The 20,156-nt window shown below is 50.2% G+C and overlaps 2 protein-coding genes across 6 annotated transcripts in view; one reads left to right on the top strand and one right to left on the bottom strand.

The window, feature by feature from the left end:
- Window positions 1-9,003, bottom strand: part of ELMOD3 (ELMO domain containing 3) — a 39,806-nt gene extending 30,803 nt beyond the window's left edge. For both annotated transcript variants that reach the window (XM_039525669.1, XM_039525668.1), the window contains exons 1-4: window positions 8,815-9,003; window positions 6,126-6,206; window positions 3,721-3,790; window positions 2,475-2,537 (exon numbers count right to left, since the gene is read on the bottom strand). In XM_039525669.1, the coding sequence (XP_039381603.1) occupies window positions 2,475-2,537; window positions 3,721-3,790; window positions 6,126-6,206; window positions 8,815-8,988 (388 nt within the window). In that variant the 5' untranslated portion in view covers window positions 8,989-9,003. The remainder of the gene's footprint in view (window positions 1-2,474; window positions 2,538-3,720; window positions 3,791-6,125; window positions 6,207-8,814) is intronic.
- Window positions 9,004-10,987: 1,984 nt separating this feature from the next.
- RETSAT (retinol saturase) overlaps window positions 10,988-20,156 on the top strand; it is a 29,734-nt gene continuing 20,565 nt past the window's right edge. For 2 of the 4 annotated variants that reach the window (XM_039527493.1, XM_039527491.1), the window contains exons 1-2: window positions 10,988-11,203; window positions 16,253-16,435. In XM_039527493.1, coding sequence (XP_039383427.1) covers window positions 11,044-11,203; window positions 16,253-16,435 — 343 coding nt within the window. In that variant the 5' untranslated portion in view covers window positions 10,988-11,043. Of the gene's footprint in view, window positions 11,204-15,105; window positions 15,237-16,252; window positions 16,436-20,156 lie in introns of those variants that run through there. The other 2 variants (XM_039527490.1, XM_039527492.1) reach the window with 2 other exon arrangements.

Here is a 20,156-nt window from a genome sequence, read left to right as displayed (position 1 = left end):
CAGAGTCTGCATCAACCACACCGATTTGGTTCAAGGTCTACAGGCCGAATTCTCTGCTATGCCCAGTCAGTTATAAAATTATGTACCCCTGGATCTTTGCCCAGCCCTGGCATTGGCCCCTAAGAGACCGTCTACCAGCTGAGCATAGGCAGAACACAGCACACTCTGGCCATGCCTGCTGTCCACCTCTGTGCCAGGACTGCAAGGAGAGCGGCCTAGATCTCATGGCAAAAATAGTATGTGATCAGGTAATTGAAGTCTATGTCATCAGGCACACGCACAAGGTGGCAGAGGTAAGGTTGCATGGGCAATCTCAAATCTAGCATTTCCTAACTTTTGAGGCCTTTACTTTGCAACCTTAACATCCTTTGAATGTAGATGGTTATATGCAGTATTTATAGTGAGAAGCAAAATCCTTTAGATAACTCTGAAGTCTGAACCATCAGGTTTTGCACATTCCACACCTACGTAACAACACAATGTGACTACTGTGACCCCTGCCCTGCCGGGAGTGGGTTGCATCCCTTGTTCTGTCTGGTCTTAAATTAGACATAAAGCTCTTCAAGGCAGAGATTCTCTCTCCTACTGTGTGTGTTAGTATAGCACCTAGCACAATGCAGGGCCAAGAGAAGTGGGTCCCCACAACACCACACACTCTCCAGAGACTCTCATCCTTTTTCATCTCCCACAAACCCTCTCCAACAGACACACACCCCTGCCTTTCCCTTTCAGGCAAGCGACTATCCAAACACACGCAGGCACCTCCAGAATCCAGGCGTACACACAGACCCCTGCCCCCTCAATCCATACCCACGGAGCTTGGTACACAGGCTGCCCCTCGCACACATATGCAAGCACCCCTCCTGCCAGAGAAGGAAGAGCAGCTCCAAAGGCACCAGTGGAGTTGCACTAGCATAAAACTTGTATAAGCAAGAGGCGAATCAGGTCCTTCATCTTCACACCACACTGGGATCTTCAGAGCAAGTACAATCCGCAGTGAGTCTTCACCAGGCCAGACCTGGCAGGAAGCTGGATGGACACTGACTAGCTGCTTTACAAATGCTTCTTTGACACAGCCCTAGAGGCAGGCCTGCTAGTAGGGCTTGAGAGTAAGATTTGTGTCAGCATCAGCCAATGAGACACTCCATTGCCTAGGCCAGTCTCAGTCCCTGAGTCTCGCCGTGGTGCTTCACTGCCTCTGAAGACATCAATTCCCCAGCTCTGCAGCCTTACCACATGGCTAACACTGGCATCAGGACCCCAGACCAGTCACTATCTCTCTCTCTCTGCACTAAGATACCAAACCGTGTGCTGGTGACTGATTTAGAATAGGGGTACCATTAAAATAAACTGAAGAAAAAAAAACAAACCCAGGCCTAGAAACCAGAGCATCTAAAAATTTGTAACACGAAAAACTTTGGACTTTGAGTCAAATAAAAATCCCCCGACAAACCTGTGTTTGCACAAGATAAGAAATGTTAACATGAAAGAATCCTATTGTGCTTTCCAAGACCCGCCTCCTAAAATATTACGAGGAAGATAATAAACACACACTGATGTATAACTTCAAAATGAAGAATCGCTAATGATAAGATTAGAAAGCTTCGTTAGCTATATTTTTAGTAAACTGTAATTATAGATAGCGAATAAATATATAGATAATACACTGGCCAAGGCTCTGCCTGACATAAATGTATTTTTTGTCAATTTCTTTTTTATATAATTTGATTATTTGTTTGAAATGATATTGTTGGCAAGATAAGTAACGGTTTGTGTTGGAAGATATAAGTAAGTGATACAAACATGTACTGTTATGATAAACAAATCCTCTCTTTTCGGGAAACTTAAACAGGGGGGACCCAGGGCAAACCAACTCAGAAACTGCAAACTTAGCAGGAAAAACGTAGACATTAGGTGATTAAAGCTTGCGCATCTTGAATGTACAGGTTATGTAAAAATCAATGGGTAATGCATTGAATGCTGATTGGAGGAAAATTAGGTAATTGAGCATGTAAAAATGCGACAATACACGTGATACAAATACATGTGAAAATGGGACAAAATCTGAAGAAACGCCAGACCAGAAACTGAGGAACGAGACAGGACCAGACCAGGAGACCAGGGAATTTGATGACCATCATGGAGGAAAAGAGGACTTCTCAGTGTCCCGGAATGCGGTAACTTGAGCCCATTTACCTATATTCCGTCTTGTCTGTTATTACTTATCCGGCATAAATGTATGTCCAGACACTAAGTGACAACAATTCTATCTGAAATTGTATTAAACAAAGGCAAAACCGATTAAGCCTAAACTGGGTGGATGTGCGACTCAGTTTCCCATTCTATATTCCTGACAGTTCCCCAACTCCCTCATCATTGACAAACCATGCGTCTCCCTCTTCAGTGCCACTACGAGATTTAATTAGTACCAACTGGCAAGGATACCAGGTAAGCACCGCTGCAGTTATCTGTACCTGACTGGAGACTTTCCACGGCCTCCCATTCTTCCTGGGCTTGCAGCACCTCTGCGCTAGGATCTGGCAAAAGAGACAAGAAGAGGGTTAGCTACACTGGAACTATCAGGCCAGCTATTTGCTTTGTTTCTCCATCAGCCAGCAGATAAAAAGTGCAATAGTTCCTGTGACCTTACGCTTGGCCACCTTTGGGGTCTCATTTAATTTTCCGTTTTATCACAGACCAAGTTGGGTGCTCTCCGATATAAAGCTGAACAGCAGCAGATTCCTTGACAGCTCCCGTCCTGATTATCTGCTCCTGCCCAGAGGCCTGCAGCAAACTCACCCAGTTCCACTGAGAGGAGAGAATATCAGCAAGCATAGGAGGAGATTGTGATTAGCTCTCTCAGGGGTACTGCGGGTAAAGCCCTTTCTTCACTGCACACCTGCAAAAGGGCTAGGTACAATAGTCCGAGCCACCCCAAATGGGGCATGGAAGGAAGGGTCATGGCCCTACCAGGCAGTTCTTCTGGCCAGCCTCCACTACATCATCATGGGGGCAATGCAGTTCTGCCCCTGCCCCAACACAGGCCAGTGCCTAACAGACACAATCAGGCCCAAGGATAGTACAGGAAGTCAGGGGGAATTCCATAGAGCCTTTTCATGTCTCACTCAACAGCCTGACTTCCCCCACACCACCCCGGACACTGCAGAAGGGAAGGAAGTTCAGAGTATCACGTCTCTTCCATGAACAGGAAGAGGCCTGAACTGTGGCGGAAGAAAAACGAGAGCACAACCCCATTCACTTGATTGAGATTCCAGAGTTAAAAATGCCACTGACACAGCACCCCAGCAGAAAGGCTCGGAATCATGGCTCTGAGACATGTGCTTAGTTCATAGACAGAAAAACTGGATGTTGCTTTGGGGAGACAGGACAACAGCAGACCCACACGTTGGAGACAGAATCTCCAAGCAGGCGGACAGGACAGAAAGCCTGACCAAAGCCTTGGAGCAATGCCATGAAGGGTCCTGGACAGTCTAGCGACAATGAGGAGAAATACTTGGCCAAGAGTATCAGGATCATCACAATCCGAACTGGCTGAGTATAGCGAGATTCTGGCCAAGCCCGCCAGCAGAATAGACAGGATTCGCTCAGCAGGCAGAAAAAGCAGCGCCATGCCGTTACAGCCACTGTTGGAGCACGTCGGTCCAATCCAGAACTGGAAAGCAACAGGATATTAAGTGGAAACATTCAAATACAGCTCACCAGCTTCTGTGCGCCCATTGGGTCCCTCTGCCAGAGCCTGCAGGAGCCCATTCTGCTTCAGCACCGAGATCTACGCAGAGAGAGAATAGTCAGGGGGAACGATGCTCTTTACACCTCCTGTAGTTTTTAAAGGATTTTTTTCTAGCCCAATATGCTGAGTGGTCCCAAACAGTAGCAGCAGAGAAGTGGGGTCTTCAGCACAGAAGGGATCTTAAAGACCTATTTCCCTCCCCACACCTGAGGTCTCCCTGAAGCCATAATGACCTGTTCTCACTTTGGGAAATATCCCAGAACGCACTATTCTTGTTACGCCACAACACCACAGAAGATGTCCAAAGCCTGGAGACACACTATGTGCGGGGTGGTGTCCAGGAAAACGAGGGAACCCTTTGAAGGTTCTCTGTGGCTAGCACAGTGTGATACCCTCCCAGATCCTGCACGAGCCAAGAGACAAACTCGCAACAGCTACACAAACCCCCTGGATTGTTCCCCACGTAAAGAGCCCACAGCCACCACCCTGCTCACCCATCACAGGTTTCCCCAGCATTCCCACGCTGGAGCTGCTTGAGTTCACCCTTTCTCCTGCCATGAGACAAGCTGCACAGGGAATGGGGTAGCCAGTCAGGGAGAAATAGTCTGCCCCGCATCATAAGAAGTGTTTGTAGAGGAATGGTGTCACTGCTGGAGGAAACGGGTTAGCCCACCTAAGACAAGCTGGTAAAGGAACAGGGGAGCACCTTGGAGAGTTTGGATCTACCCCCCGTGAAAAGAGCTGTTTGAAGAACTAGGAAGGCCCTTGTTTAGGCCTCCAGAAAAGCTGACACAGAAGGGCAGGTAGGCCTATGCTAGCGTGCTTTCCGGTACAATAACTCCTCACTTAACATTGTAGTTCTGTTCCTGAAAAATGCCACTTTATGCAAAACGATGTTAAGCGAATCCAATTTACCCATAATGGGGGCGGGGGTTAGATTCCAGGGAAATTTTTTTCGCCATACAAAAGCCATTATATACATATACAGAATAAGTTTTAAACAATTATAAACAAACAGTTTAATATTGTCACAGCAATGAATGATTGCGAAGCTTGGTTGAGGTGCTGGAGTCAGAGGGAGGGATATTTCCCAGGGAATGCCTTCCTGCTAAATGATGAACTAGCACTCAGCTGAGCCCTCAACGGTTAATACGCTGTTGTTAATGTAGCCTCACACTCTACAAGGCAGCATGGACTGAGACAGGAGGGTGGAAACTCAAGAGATGCAGGGTGGTAACTGCAAACACTTTCCTGCATAAACTGAACATGATAATGAGCCCACATTACCCAGCTGGAGTGCAGCACTCCCGCCTCCTGACAGCACATGCACGGCTGCACAGGTACTGACTTTCCAAAGTGCTGGGGGGTGCATGCATCAGTGAGAGAGAGACGTGCACTGCCCCTTTAGTATGCTGATCCCACTTCCAGTATGTTGCCCTTTTAAGCAGATCAATCAGTTCAGACAGGAAGCAACAGCTTCCAGAAAGCTCCCTCCTTTCTGTCCCTGAGCTTTGTCCCCCTCCTCTGCTTTGTGGAGAGGGGGTACAAAGCGGGGCTGGGTGGCAGGAGCAGGAGGACAGCCTGATATCAGCACCCCTCTCCCCCCACATCCCCCAGCAAGCAGGAAGCTCCCAGGAGCAGCTCTAAGGGAGAGGGCAGGAGCAGCAGAGTAGTGGGGGGAGGGACAGCTGAACTGCTGCTGGGCAGCTGCCAAGCCACATACCTTACAGGGAATTTAGAGGAGCTGATGGTGGAGGCTGCCACCCCTACCCCCACCCCCGGTTCTAATCCCCACAAGGAGGGGCTGCTCTTCCAGAGAATCCTGCAAGCAGTGGACAAAGCAGGCCGCTGCCAAACAACGTTATAAGGAAGCATTGCGCAACTTTAAACAAGCTTGTTCCCTAATAGATCAGCAACCTAATGTTAACCAGGACAAGGTTAAGTGAGAAGTTAGTGTATCACATTCAAGCATGTACGCAAGAGGTTTGTGCTTTTTGACAACTGCGAGTCCCAGGCCTAACACCGGCACCATGTGCACCAGTATCATGTCACAATGAGCCACAGTATGATACTGCTGCTGGGGTTTTACCTGTGGCTATAATACATTGCAACCAAGCCTTTTACATACACTGAAAGTTAGGGAAGAGTACAGTCCATACCACTTTGTAAACGCATACACGGGGACAGTGGTGCCATGAAAGCCCCTGATGGAACACACACACACACACACACACACACAACTCTTTGTGCAATTACAATTAATTCCTAATGTTGCCCATCATGCAGATCTCTGCACATAATGTAGAGAGATGTGTCTAATGCTAGAGTTTAGTCTCATGCCGCTGAAAAGTATGAGAATATCTGAGATACGCACAGGTACGGATTTGACAGCTGGAGGAAGGAAGATACCTTGCTCTTCAGACTGGTGGGTGTCTGCGGTGCATCTGTTCATGCCCTAATGAAACAATGAAATCAAAGTCACCAGGAAACAAACCACCAGTCACTTCCTAACATAGCTCAGGTTCCTGTAATGCATGTATAATACTGACACAGTGCAAGCATCAAGTTTGGTGTTTTGGCAAATACAATCAAATGGAAAGGAAATAAGAAAAAAAACTGTTAACATGAAAAAGTCACCTCATTTTCAAAGTTTCAGTTGCTTTAACTGCTGTTTCTTCTGTTTGTGTGTTTAGTGAAAGAGTAAAAGCTAAGTAAGGAAAAGTTCAAACCACAAATAACTTTTTAAATCTGTGTTTCCCACAGTGTGGGGTGTGCATAAAGTGCAAAGGACTAGCCCAGTTTTGCTAACAGTCCTCTCATTTGTTCTTCAGAGTCTCAGCTTTCATTTAAAAAAAATATTAAGTCTCTAGTTGTTATGGTTGCAAAAAACAAAACAAAACAAAAACCTTCAAAACATGACCTATGTGTAAATAATGAGTGATACATGCCTGAGTTTGCAGAGAGAGTAAGTGTAGCTCTGAGGTGTGAATTGTCTCATTCATTCATAAAATTACTTCCAGAATTTTACTGGGCATCAGCAGGGAGTATTTTTCACTGAATTCCAAAGCAATGGATATGCTCTTATACGTTGCAATGCTCTGCCGCTGTGAGACAGGATTCTCTTTTGTAGCAGTCTTCAAGACCAAATATTTTACCCAAGTCAGCACCAGTGAATGGGAATTACATGGCACCCTCTCAAAAATAAAACCTAGGTTTACAAAACTGTGTGCTGAAGAATATGGTCATGCATCCTGGCAAATAGCTTCAGGGCTGCCTCAAGATGTTTTGTTAGAGAAAACATTAATGTTGTCACGTAGCAAATAACTTCTAAAAATCACTTAAGTAAGAACTAGTCTATGCTGCAAAAGTTTGGTAAACTGTGACTTAAATCAGCTTCCTGGGCCTATGATCTGTATTCCAGTTCACAAAACTGCCCCAACACAGGGGGGATTCCAGGACCCAGGCAAAAGACTGGGGGCACGTTAGGGGCTGGAGGAAACATGGCAGTGGCAGACCTGTAGCCAGCCAGTTCTGCAATGAGCCACTGGAGCGGCCCTCAGTGACTGCAAACCCTCAGTTTAACTGGGGAGGGGTTAGAGAGGAGCACCTGCCCCCTTAAACTTCAGCATCGCAACACAGAGCTTTACTACTTGAGCTAAGCACTAACTACTTTGGCTGGTAGCCGGACAAAGCTCTTACCCTATGTGAATCAGACATTAGAGGAGGATCCAGCATAACACACTGAAGCAATGGATTACCTATTCACACATCACCTCATTTTACAGACAACACAATCAAGGGCAAAGATATGGCAGGTGTTCTTTCTTTCTGAGGCAGTCCTGCTGAGTGAATGGGATTTGGAGCTGCCATATTTAGAGAACGAGGTTTTATTTCAAGCTTCTTCAGTCTCTCAGTAAGGTATGAGGCCACAATGAATAATAAGGATGGTGAAGGGTATACAATTATTAGCATCAGTCTGTGGAAGAAGTGAGTCTAGAACTCATGGTATCAGGTTCCCAATGCAATACACACTCTCTGGATCAGAATATTTTTGATGGGGAAAAAAGCAGCAGGTGGAAGAGCATTTTGCTTGTGTCCCCCCAGAACTTGAGCTATGTATCAACTGCAAATTCTGGGGTAGTGCATATGCAACAAGAGAGTCATAGTGCAAAAACAAGCTCTATCCACAAATGGGAAATAGTAAGTTTCAGCTAAATGAATGCACTTCTATTGGAACCACAAAGATACCTCCTCGACCCCAGTACTATCCCCAGGACAACATTCAAAGTCCAGCTGCAGAGAGCGTGAGAGCCTTCAAATAAAGGCTGTAAGAATTTGTTTTATAATGGGAAGTGTTAGACAATCTAATTACAAGGGTTGCTGCCAGCACTCCTTTTATCAAGCAAATAAAGCATCAATCCCTGCAGGTAAGATAAAGCATGTCTACACTTCAGCTGGAAGGTGCTACTCCCAGCTCAGGCAGAGGTACACGCACTAGCTAGGCTTGAGCACAGCAGCTGGCTCCAGTCACTTGCAGGGATGGGCCCTGGGCAGGAAATTCCTTTCTCCCTGGTTCGAACCCCTCAGATGGCTGGGCAGGGCCAGGGATGACGGTGAGCTTAGCCATGCTCCTCACTGCCTGAGTTCAGAGCTGCGTGTATGTCTGCCCAGGAGCTGGGAGGTGTAATTCTCAGCTCAGGTAGCCAGACACGCTAGCTGTGCTCAAGCTAGCACGCTAAAAATAGCAGTGGGGCTGCGATGTTTCAGGCTGAGTGCCTGAATACAATCCTGGCCACGGTCCTAGTTATGTACGGATGGTGGCTGGCTAGCCTGACCCCTGCATGTGCCACTGCAGGCCTGCTTCTACTTTTAGCACGCTAGCTCAAGCCCTTTGCAGCCCCAATCCCACCTCCCTTTGCAACCCCCCTTTCCCCAGCCCCTTCCCCCTTTGCAGACCCCCCCTCTCTTTGCAGACCCCCGCTCCCCCTTCGCAGACCCCTGTGACCTTTGAACCCCTCAGTCAGCCCCGCCCCCCTCCTCGCAGACCCAGGCGCTTCCCTCACCTCACTTTCTCCCCCACCTCGGCTCCTTCCACCACCAGGCGCCTGCGCGCGCTGCACGCTGGGAGTTGTGGTTCCAGGAGCCTCTCTCCCAGAAGGCCCCGCGGATCCCAGTCGAGGCGGCTGCCACCTCCCCTCCCCGACTACAATTCCCAGAAACCCCCTGCACGGCAACATCTACGGCGTCCCAGGAGGGACAATCATGGAAGAACGAAAAGGCGACGCTTCCGTCCGGAGAAGCTCTTAAAGGTACCTGCGCCCCAGCCAGGGGCCCATCTCCCGGCCACCCCCAGCCATCGAGTACAGGGGCCAGCTCGGTGCCCTGGCCCCACTGACACGTGGAGGGGGCTGCCAGGGCCCTTTGGGAGGGGGCCTTTCACCAGTTACAATCCATTTCACTCCAATGCCCTATTAACACTTGGGAGAAAGGGCTTCTTAGTGCATCGCCTTCCTTTCAACCACAATGATTTCACAAAGAAGGGACTCTTTTCTTAGCACCCTGCCCCAGCCCTCCTCCCCATGTTGTTATTTCCCTGTTATCATCGTTAATAACAACAAGCAGGACTCACCTACGTCTCCCAGGGGAACGCCAACCTTAAGCATATTCTTACCAGCAACCACACACTGCATCATAGCAACTCTAACTCAGGAACCGATCCATGCAACAAACCTCAATGCCAACTGTCCACATAGCTACACCAGCAACACCATCACAGGACCTAACCAGATCAGCTACAACACCATCGGTTCATTCACCTGCACATCCACCGATGTTATATATGCCATCATGTGCCAGCAATGCCCCTCTGCTATGTACATCGGCCAAACTGGACAGTCCCTACGTAAAAGGATAAATGGACACAAGTCAGATATTAGGAATGGCAATGTACAAAAACCTGTAGGAGAACACTTCAACCTTCCTGGCCACACAATAGCAGATTTTAAGGTAGCCATACTACAGCAAAAACACTTCAGGACCAGACTTCAAAGAGAAACTGCTGAGCTTCACTTCATTTGCAAATTTGACACCATCAGCTCAGGATTAAACAAAGACTGTGAATGGCTAGCCAGCTACAAAAGCAGTTTCTCCTCCCTTGGTGTTCACACCTCAACTGCTAGAAGAGGGCCTCACCCTCCCTGATTGAACTAACCTCGTTATCTCCAGACTGATTCTGCCCTGCATATTTACATCTGCCTCTGGACATTTCCATTACATGCGTCTGACAAAGTGGGTATTCACCCATGAAAGCTTATGCTCCAATACGTCTGTTAGTCTATAAGATGCCACAGGACTCCTTGTTGCTTTTTACAGATCCAGACTAACACAGCTACCCCTCTGATATGGGTATTTCCTCAGGGGTATTTCTTGCAGCACTCAGCAACTCCGGATCTTCTTGTACAGAGATGAAAAAATACAGGAGGTCCCTGGTAATACGGGACCGTTTGCGACCCTACTTTGAACCAAGGAGTACCGACAGATGTTTTTGATGTGGAGTCCCTTTAGCTCACATCTCTTTGGAAGTGGTTTAAACTAAACTGAAAAAAGGCACTCTTAACACCCAAAATCCACGTACACACTGGCCTAACTACACTGGTATAATTATACTGATAGACCAGGGGTCGGCAACCTTTGGGAAGTGGTATGCCAAGTCTTCACTAATTTAAGGTTTCATATGCCAGTAGAAGGTTTTGCATGCCAGACCGGGTTCCGTCCATCCAGGCTGGCAGTGGGCTGAGTGGGGCTGGTGGCCATAACCCCAGACCAGCTGCAGGCTGAGCAGCTCATCCCACTGCTAGTCTGAGATTCCATAATCCAGGCCGGCAGTGGTCTGAGCGGGGTCGGTGGCTGGGACCCCAGCTGGCAGCAGCGTGCCACTAAAAATCAGCCTGCATGCCGCCTTTGGCACACGTGCTGCAGGTTGCCAACCCCTGTGATAATACATCCATATGGAGAATTACACTGGTATAGCTACAGTGATATTATGCTGGTATCACTGTGCTGGTCAGTTTCCCCATGTAAACAAACCCTAAAAATTAACCCCAAGAGAGGGAAACTCAATAGGTGCTGAAATCTCTTTGGGGTTCTGACACAGATTCAGTTCTTGACTATGCCTTTAAGGGGAAGTTTCTGAACTAGAGTGAAGGACAGCCCACTGGAAGGAGGGGCAGGTGCTCTTATCAAAGGGCTGCCCAGCTTCCAGGGACAGTCCTGGGAGAGAAATCACAGCAGTTATGTGGCTATACTGGCTCCTGCTCGTCCTTCTGCTTCTCGTAGTACTCAGGAGGCTCCTCGGGGGCAGTAGCTCCCCCAACCCTTTCTCTGCTGACTGCAGGAGGCCACCTGCCCCCTTGGTGACTGACAAGGATGTTCGGAAAAAGGTTATCAAACAAGGTACCTGAAAGTGCTTGTGCTGGCAGCACCTGCTCCAGTCACAGCTGGAAGGGGGATGGGGGTGCTGGCATGGGTGGCAAGTTTGTAAAAAATTTGGTGGTGCCCAGAACCCGCCCCCCAACTCTGCCCCCACCTGCCTAAGGCTCTGGGAGGGGGCTCGGCGGGGGAGGTCTGGGGTGCAGATCCTGGGCTGGGGATTTGGGTGCAGGAGAGGTGCAGGCTTTGGGATGGAGTTTGGGTGCTGGGTGCAGGCTCTGGGCTGGGGCAGGGGGTGGGTGTGCAGGAGGGGGGCATAGGCAGCAGGTTATATATTTGTGCGGTGCCCGGGCTCCAGGAATATTCAGGGCCGGGTGCCCTGCTCCAGCAATAGTTGGAGCTGGGTCTCTCCCCCGGCCCTGCCTGGATCGGGCCCCGGCCCCCGCAGGTCTTCCCCCGCCGCCGCGTCCCTGCCTGGAGCAGGTCTCAGCCCCCGCCTGCCGCCGGGTCGCGTCGCGTCCCTGCCTGAGAGAAATAAGTGCGAGCCTCTCCTCTGCCTGCTCTGTGCTGCGGGAGGGCTCCCGGCAGAACCGCTGTCTGCGGCCGCAGGGTCCTAGTGCCTGCCATTCACTAATGTCAAGGCAGGCTGCCCTTACCCTGAGCCTCTCCAACACCCCACACCCTCACCCCCGGCCAGAGCCCTCATCCCCCCACATCCCAACCCTCTGCCCTAGCCCTGAGCCCCCCCACATCATGAACCCCTCATCCACAGCCCTCACCCCACAGCCCACCCCTCTTCCTTAGCCCTGAGCCCCCTCCTGCATCATGAACCCCTCATCCTCAGCCCCACAGCCCTCACCCTGCACTCCCTCCTATCCCCAAACTCCCTCCCCCTTCCCACACACTCCTTCCCAACCCCAAACTCCGTCCCAAAGCCTGCACCCTTTACCCCCTCCTGCACACCCACCCTCTGCCCCAGACCAGAGCCTGCACCCAGCACCCAAACTCCATCCCAAAGCCTGCACCCTGCACCTCTCCTGCACCCTAATCCCCAGCCCAGGATCTGCACCCCAGACCTCCCCCGCCGAGCCCCCTCCCAGAGCCTTAGGCAGGTGGGGGCGGAGTTTGGGGGGGCAGAGTTGGGGGCGGGTTCTGGGCACCACCAACATTTTTACAAACTTGCCACCCATGGGAGGGGGTGAAGGGTGCAGGCTTTGGGATGGAGTTTGGGGTTGGGAAGGGGTGTGTGGGAAGAGGGAGGGAGTTTGGGGATAGGAGGGAGTCCAGGGTGAGGGCTGTGGGGCTGAGGATGAGGGGTTCATGATGCAGGAGGGGGCTCAGGGCTAAGGAAGAGGGGTGGGCTGTGGGGTGAGGGCTGTGGATGAGGGGTTCATGATGCGGGGGGGCTCAGGGCTAGAGCAGAGGGTTGGGCTGTGGGGTTAGGGCTGTGGGGCTGGGGATGAGGGGTTCATGCTGCAGGGGGGCTCAGGGCTGGGCAGAGGATTAGGGTGTGGGGGGATGAGGGCTCTGGCCGGGGGTGAGGGTTTGGGGTATTGGAGAGGCTCAGGGTAAGGGCAACCTGCCTTGACATTAGTGAATGGCAGGCACTAGGACTCTGCAGCAGCAGACAGCAGTTCTGCCGGGAGCCCTCCGGCAGCACAGAGCAGGCAGAGGAGAGGCTCACACTTATTTCTGTCAGGCAGGGTTGGGACGCGACGCGACCCGGTGGCAGGCGGGGGCTGAGACCTGCTCCAGGCAGGGACGCGGCGGCGGGGGAAGACCTGCGGGGGCCGGGGCCCGATCCAGGCAGGGCCGGGGGAGAGACCCAGCTCCAACTATTGCTGGAGCAGGGCACCCGGCCCTGAATATTCCTGGAGCCCGGGCACTGCACACAGATATAGCCTGCTGCCTATGGGTGCTGGCAGGGCCGCCCAGAGGATTCCGGGGGCCCGGGGTCTTCGGCGGCGGGGGGCCCCGCTTCGGCGGTAAGTTGGCGGCGGGGGGTCCTTCCATTCCGGGACCCCCCGCTGCCAAATTACCGCCGAAGTGGGACCCGCCGCCGAAGTGCAGCCCCCACTGCAGGTCTTCGGGGCACTTCGGTGGCGGGTCCCGGAACGGAAGGATCCCCCCCCACCGCCAAATTACGGCCGAAGACCCGGCTGCACTCTGGCAGCGGGTCCCGCTTCGGCAGTAATTCGGCGGTGGGGGGTCCTTCTGTCCCGGAGAGGAAGGACCCCCGGCCAGCGAAGACCGGGAGCGAAGAAGCTCCGGGGGCCCGGGCCCCGCGAGAGTTTTCCGGGGCCCCCGGAGCGAGTGAAGGACCCTGCTCCAGGGGCCCCGAAAAACTCTCGTGGGGGCCCCTGCAGGGCCCAGGGCCTGGGGCAAATTGCCCCACTTGCCCCCCCTCTGGGCGGCCCTGGGTGCTGGGGAGTGTAGAGAGGGAAAGCAGCCCTTACCCTAGCAGGCAGAGGCAAGCCAAGAAAGATTGGAACTGGGATCTGTATCTTTCTGCACAGCTGGGCACTCATTAGCTGCTTTCCAGATCTCCTCCTCCACCTCCTGCACCTTTGTACACACACACGCAAACACTTCCTCCCTATACCTACTAGTGCCTGTCCACTCACACCCCTCCACTAGGGTGACCAGATGTCCCAATGTTATAGGGACAGTCCTGATTTTTGGGTCTTTTTCTTATATAGACTCCTGTTACCCCTCGCCCCCATCCCAATTTTTCACACTTGCTGTCTGGTCCCCCTACCCTCCACATCCATCAATATCTGAATGCCAGTGCCTGCATACACCCCATACCCACCAACACACACTCACCTGCCTGTACCCATATATATATGCGCACACATACACACCCTCTCTCTCTCCGTAGCCAGGAGTACTCCGTAGCCAGGCCTCCAGCCTTTCCTCTGCCTGTGGTGAAAGCACCCCCTACCCCTTTCTGCTGGCCTAATTCATCCCTTGATTGGGTAATTTGCCTGAAATTCTGGCTGCTGTTCCTCAAGTTAAGTGCATTCTCTCCCCTTTCTCTATAGTAGTCAAAGAGCTGTGACTCAGAGTTAAACCTCTATGATCCCATGCAGTGGTTCGTATAACCAACCCTCACTGCCCCCCAGGTAATGCCCATACCCTGTTAGTTACTGCTGAATCACTGGGCTGATGTGCAGCTTAATCATTCACATACATTTCACTCATGTTCCAAAGTCTCTGGAAATAAGTGTTCTGTTTGTGGAGGGTAGGCTGTAACTCTGCTCTTTGGGTCTCCCTTCACACCTGCCCACTTCCACCTTTGCCTCTGGGGCAGATTCTTAAAGCACCGAGGGGCATATTCCATCTCTGGGGGAATGCAGAGCTAGGAACAGAATCTTGCATGAACATTAACAGTGTATATTTTCACCTCTGGAAATTACACTTCTCTCTCCACATCATGGCGAAGGAAGAGATCCTGCCCCAAGCTTATCTGTTATCTTTCATCAGATCTACCAAGCATCATGTGTGCCAACATCCCAAAAAAATGTCAAGGGAGTCAGATTCCACTGCAAAATACCCCATGGCCTTGGAGATGTCCTAGGAGAAGTTGCACTGAGCTGCAACCCAAGACACCATGAGTTCTCTTCCCCTGGGTCTGCTGTTAATATTTCTTCCTAACCATTGCTATTAGTTCATAACCATTGCCAACCAAGACCTCAGACCACTACTTTAGGGGCAATAACTATCACTAATGCATCATACAGATGAGATAACTGAGAGGTTATGCAACGTCACATCAGACAGAGCTGCAACAGAACCCCCATCTCTAAAATAACAGACCCAAGTCCCCCCCCCCTCCACTTTGCCACGCTGCCTTTCAGAAGGAATGTGCCAAAGTATGTGCCTGGATGTGCGCTATCCAGCTACTGAGCACACTGCTCCCAGAGCCAGGAATCCTAATGCTCAACATTCCCTGGCTGTGTAACCCACTGACAGTGTATCAGGTCTTCCTCAGCAGCCTGCTCCACATGGAAGATACCAGCCTACTTCTGCCACCGGTTATTTGTGTAGATGACAGGTATAAATACCAAAGAGCTGGAGAAATAGTTGATTGTGTAGTATGAGGGTGGTAGGAGTATAAAGGTAAAACTGAGAAGAGAGAAAGGTCCTCCGGGAAAGGGTTTGTCAAGGGGAAATGTGAGACAAGGAGGGGGGCCAATTTTATTGGACCAATCGGACAATCCTATCGTATGGGACATTTACAGCTTGCCTGGAGAGTGTATTTAGATGATAAGCCCTTTGGCAAGGACTGTTTAGGCAGCACCCAGCACAGTGAGGACCTGAATTTCATCAGGCCTTGGGGTGCTATTGAAATATAATTATTAATGTCCTGTAGGGAACAATCCCTCACTGGTCCCTGGAGGATGGTCTGGATGCTCTTCTAGCTCTGATTCTGTCTCTGAAACTAACTGGTGAAACAGGAGGAATGTTGATCCTGAGCCTGGTTGTGAAAGGCTGATGTCACCCTGGCTTTTTCTGGGGGAAACTTGTAATGACCTTACCAGTGGGTGACAAAATTGAGCTTCTTTTGTAGCTCCACTCTCTGGAGGGTAATCTGCTGCCAGGATACATGATAGTGCCCCATCTTTTATAATGGGTTTGATCTTGCCAGCTTAGCCAGGACCATCACAAAACTATCTTACAGTCTTGCACTTTACACAGTGAATATGTAAACCAGCTCTTTTGCCAAGAGTCTCACACCCCTGTTACAAGAACACCCTTCCTCAAAACTAGAGAGTGCAGGACCTGCACAGCTGGGACTGGGCCTCCATCCTGAGAAGCAGCTTCCTTATGACCTGCCATGCACTTCCCAGTCCCAGCAGATTTGGAAAGAACAGCAGTTCCTGTACTATTTGTACTGCAGCCAGGGAATGCTAATGGGTCCGCATCGAACACGCAAGTCCTTTAGAACGTAAACAATGGCCCAATTTAGGTTTGGTCCTAGGAATGACCCGGGGAAGACAGCGGGAGAGTTCCTGACCCAGTTGTTGGAGGTGGCCACGTGTCGATGACAACTTCCTCTTTCTTCTTTAGCTTTCTCTGCTGCCAAGGTCCCCGAGAATCTGGATGCTGTTGTGATCGGAAGTGGCATTGGGGGGCTGGCCGCAGCCGTGCTCCTCTCCAAAGCTGGGAAGCGAGTGCTGGTGCTGGAGCAGCATGGGAAGGCGGGCGGCTGCTGCCACACCTTCAGCAAGAAGGGCTTTGAGTTTGATGTAGGTAAGTGTGCTCAGAAACCGGCCAGCAGGGAAATCAGATGGCACCAGTTGAGAAATGGGCCCCAGTGGAGGGGGCAGGCAGTGCCTTTCCTTGGTAGCGACCATGAATAAACAGGCCCAGGTCTTGAGAGAACTCTTCCTGAGCATTCCCAGAAGGAAGTGTGTGACAGAGCAGTCGGTCACACAGAGAGCTGGTTTGTGAAAGGGCAATATTTGATCTGTATTAAAATCCTCTCAAGCCCGAGGAGGAGTGGGAAAGGAGAAAGCAAGGAACGTGCCTATCTGCAAGAGCAGAGAGACCCACTTGGTCCAGATATGGTGCCAATAAACTTTGCAAGCTAAGAGCAGAGAATGTCTGCGCTGGGACTTCTGTGAGCATTTTGCGGCTGGAGGTCCTGCCTTGCAGAGTTTCTAAGTGCTGGACTCTTAACTTCAACTTCTATGCTCTTTGGCCCATCCATCCAGAAGTGAGTTCCCTGGCTCCCTCCTACTCACTCTAAACACGCTGTGCAAACCTGCCCTGCTAATAAGTAGGTCTGTGATTTTTAACAACCACCTCACTGGCCCCAGACTAGCATTGGCTTGTGTGTGAGTGCGTGGGATAAAGTAATCCTGCATTCTTTTTTTGCTACATAAGGGATATTAAACAGCTCAGGCCAACCAGTCGAAGGTGCTACAGAAACACTATAGGTGTTCTTACTGTTACTTTTCAAGCAAACATATTACAAATGGTGATGGGAGGAGGCAGAAACAGCACGTCGGCACTTTGGAAGGTTATTTTAATAGACGAAAACAGAGATTCTTGGACTATTCACAAATAGGTTGTAGGATTTCCCCTGCAGCGTGCCCAGAGCTATTTGAAATGTTCGCTGTTGGGGCTGACATTGTGTTGGTCAAAGGTGGCTTATATAAAGTTGGAGAAGTCTGGTGATGGGTGCGGTAGCAGCTCAGCTGGCTCTGAGCCAGAGGAGTGGCTGACAACCGGCTTCCCCGTTATAAAACTGTTCTTGACTCTTCCAAGGCTCCCTGTGGACGCATTGGCCGGTGTGCTGAAAGGTGAAGTCGGCATGAAGCTAGCCCTCCTCACAAACCAGCGCATAGCTGGACTCAGGAGGCAAATAGGTTTATGTTGCCTGGATTACACGCCTTTGAAAAATCACCCCGAGCACAGGAAGAGGCTTGTTTGCTGAGCTTCTAAAATGTTCCCTAAGGACTAGATTGAGATGGGTTGACAGGTGGCTTGTCGCTGTCCCGTCTCAAGGAGGAGCTCTGGGAAGGGATTGTGCTTTAGGGCACAATTCACCCTCCCTACTCCACTCTTACTTGTGGTGCTGGGGGGCGGGCAGGGTGGGAATACATTACTTCAGTCCAGATCCTCAAGGACTTCCAGCCGAGATCCTCTGGAGTTAGGCACCTAAATACTTTTGTGGTACCCCTTTCCAGAATGCTGCTTACTCTCTCCCGTCCCACCCTTCACCCCATTAGTCCAAGGGGGAACCAGACAGCAGCATCGGTAGGCTTCTGTTTTTCAGGGTTTATTTATAGCAATTTTTGAGTTGTGTGTGGATGCCCAAAACTCAGGGGGTTTCAGGACTTTCTCTTTGTATATACTGGGGTGGCCAAACTGAAGCTCGCAAGCCCCATGTGGCTGTTTTACAGTTAAAGTGCAGCTCGCGGAGGCCCCCTCACTGCATTCTCCACCTACCAGGCGGGTGGGGAGCTTGAGGCTTCTGCCCTGTGATGGGGCTAGGGGCTTCTGCTGAGCTGGGAGGAGTGGTCTCGGCACTTTAGCCCCACAGGACATACCTGCCACAGCTCCTATGGGGCAGAAGCCCTAAGCCCCAACAGACACCCCCAGCTCTTGAACTTCTGAAGATTATTGTATGTGGCTCAGAGGGTCAGTAGGTTTGGCCACTCCTGATAGATGCTGTAATGAGTAACGTGTATATATATTGTAATCACAGTTGCCAACTTTCACGCGGTAAATAAGCACCCCGACTTTCACAATAAGCCAAAAATCAAGCTAATCCCATTTCAAAACAAGCTGGTCCCTAAGAACCCCAACACTCTATGTGACTAGATTTCCCCCCAAACCCCCGCCGTGCAGCCTGGGACTGTGGTGGGCCTGCTGTGCACCCCTGACTCTCTCCTCCCCTTCCCCCTGCTTGCTGGGAGCCAATTTAAAAAAAAAAAGGCTACTGGCCAACAAGCAACTCACAAGCCAATTAAGCCAAAAAACAAGCCCAGTTTCTGTGGGGTTTTTCCCCGCGGGTTTGGCATGTCTGATTGTAATGAGTAATCTCTAATGTTCCCTAGTGCACTTTAATGTCGTACTCTTTCAAACAGTGGGCACCAGCAGGGTCTAGATGGTCCAATTAATTAATGCACGTTAGTGCCGTTTAGAAATCATATCCCTGTAGCCCACAGCACTGCTCTCGGTAGACCAGCCCTTAGATACTGAATGGCTCTTGGAGGTCATTGGCAACTAGTATAGCTCAGAGTAGCCCTCGTGCTGCTTAAAAAAATGCTGGGGACAGGGCTGGGGCCAAATCCCGTCCTGTGAGTGAGGAGATACAAATGGCTCTGTTGCAGCCCATTGCTCATTGGGTGCTGCTGAGAATCTGGCAGTAGGTCTACGGATTCAAGAATGAAACCGTATTCTCCGAAGCTACGTGTGTGTCTAAGGGTAAGTCTGCGCTGCAGCCGAGGGGTGTGATTGATGATACACCAACAGCTGTTGAAGCTGTGCAGCACAGACTACCTGTCCCCTCAGGCTCCTTCGCTGCTCTTAGTACGACACATGCTGCAGTCACATCTCTGGCTGGGGTTGTAGAAAAGCTTGTCTCGTATGTATTATTTGAGAACAAGTTCATGTACTTAAAAAGACTGAACTGTAGCGAATACACACATGGAGCAAGGGCAGGATCTAAATCCGCGGCCTTGCACCTGGTGTGTCATTTACACCTGCGTAGAGCAAGTGTCGAAATCTGATTTGGGGGCCTCGTACGCCCAGCTGGCACAGATGTAAATGACCTAAGGAGGTGCCCAGCAAGGATGATCAGCTTTGCAGCCTTGCTCATGGCATTTCCTTCCTTTTTAGGTGCTGACATTTGCAGTCTAAAAGGTCCTATTACCATTATATTTTTTTCCTGTGGAACTAATTGGTGTGCGCTTAAAAGGAATTGCAAATAACACGTCTCTAGTAATACCCTTTTCCATAAGGTTCCCACTGGTTTAAAATGAAAATTAGATTGGGCCCTATAACTATAAATATCTATGCTATGTAGCATGCCTTCCTGAACACACATTTTACCAGGAATTTAGGAAATAGTTTGAACTGTTTAAACAATATATATTCACCTGTCTAAACGCTACATATTTTATACGTATCCTGAAAACTATTCTTCAAAACCTAATTATATAAAGTAAGAAAGATTTCAAGATATGAACACCTGATGTTAAGGTACATTTTTATAATATGCTGGCCTTTTTTAAAATAGACAGGTATTGATGCTTGATTTCACATTCAAATTTAATTTTTTCCCGTCTAACCGTAGCTGTAGTAAGAGTATTGTTAAAATCCCTGTACAAGGTCTTCCTATTAGTTGTGAACATGCAAGTGTTTGACACGTGATTATTATGTAAGCGTTGCTTTAATACACTCCTAGATCTGGATTTTGAGAAGCCTGGATGCTCTGAGTATGGATTTTGCTGCTCTTCCT

This window comes from Mauremys reevesii, linkage group 2, assembly GCF_016161935.1.
Source record: "Mauremys reevesii isolate NIE-2019 linkage group 2, ASM1616193v1, whole genome shotgun sequence".
In the NCBI taxonomy this organism is placed as follows: Eukaryota; Metazoa; Chordata; order Testudines; family Geoemydidae; genus Mauremys; species Mauremys reevesii.
This window is presented reverse-complemented; position numbering and strand designations above follow the sequence as displayed.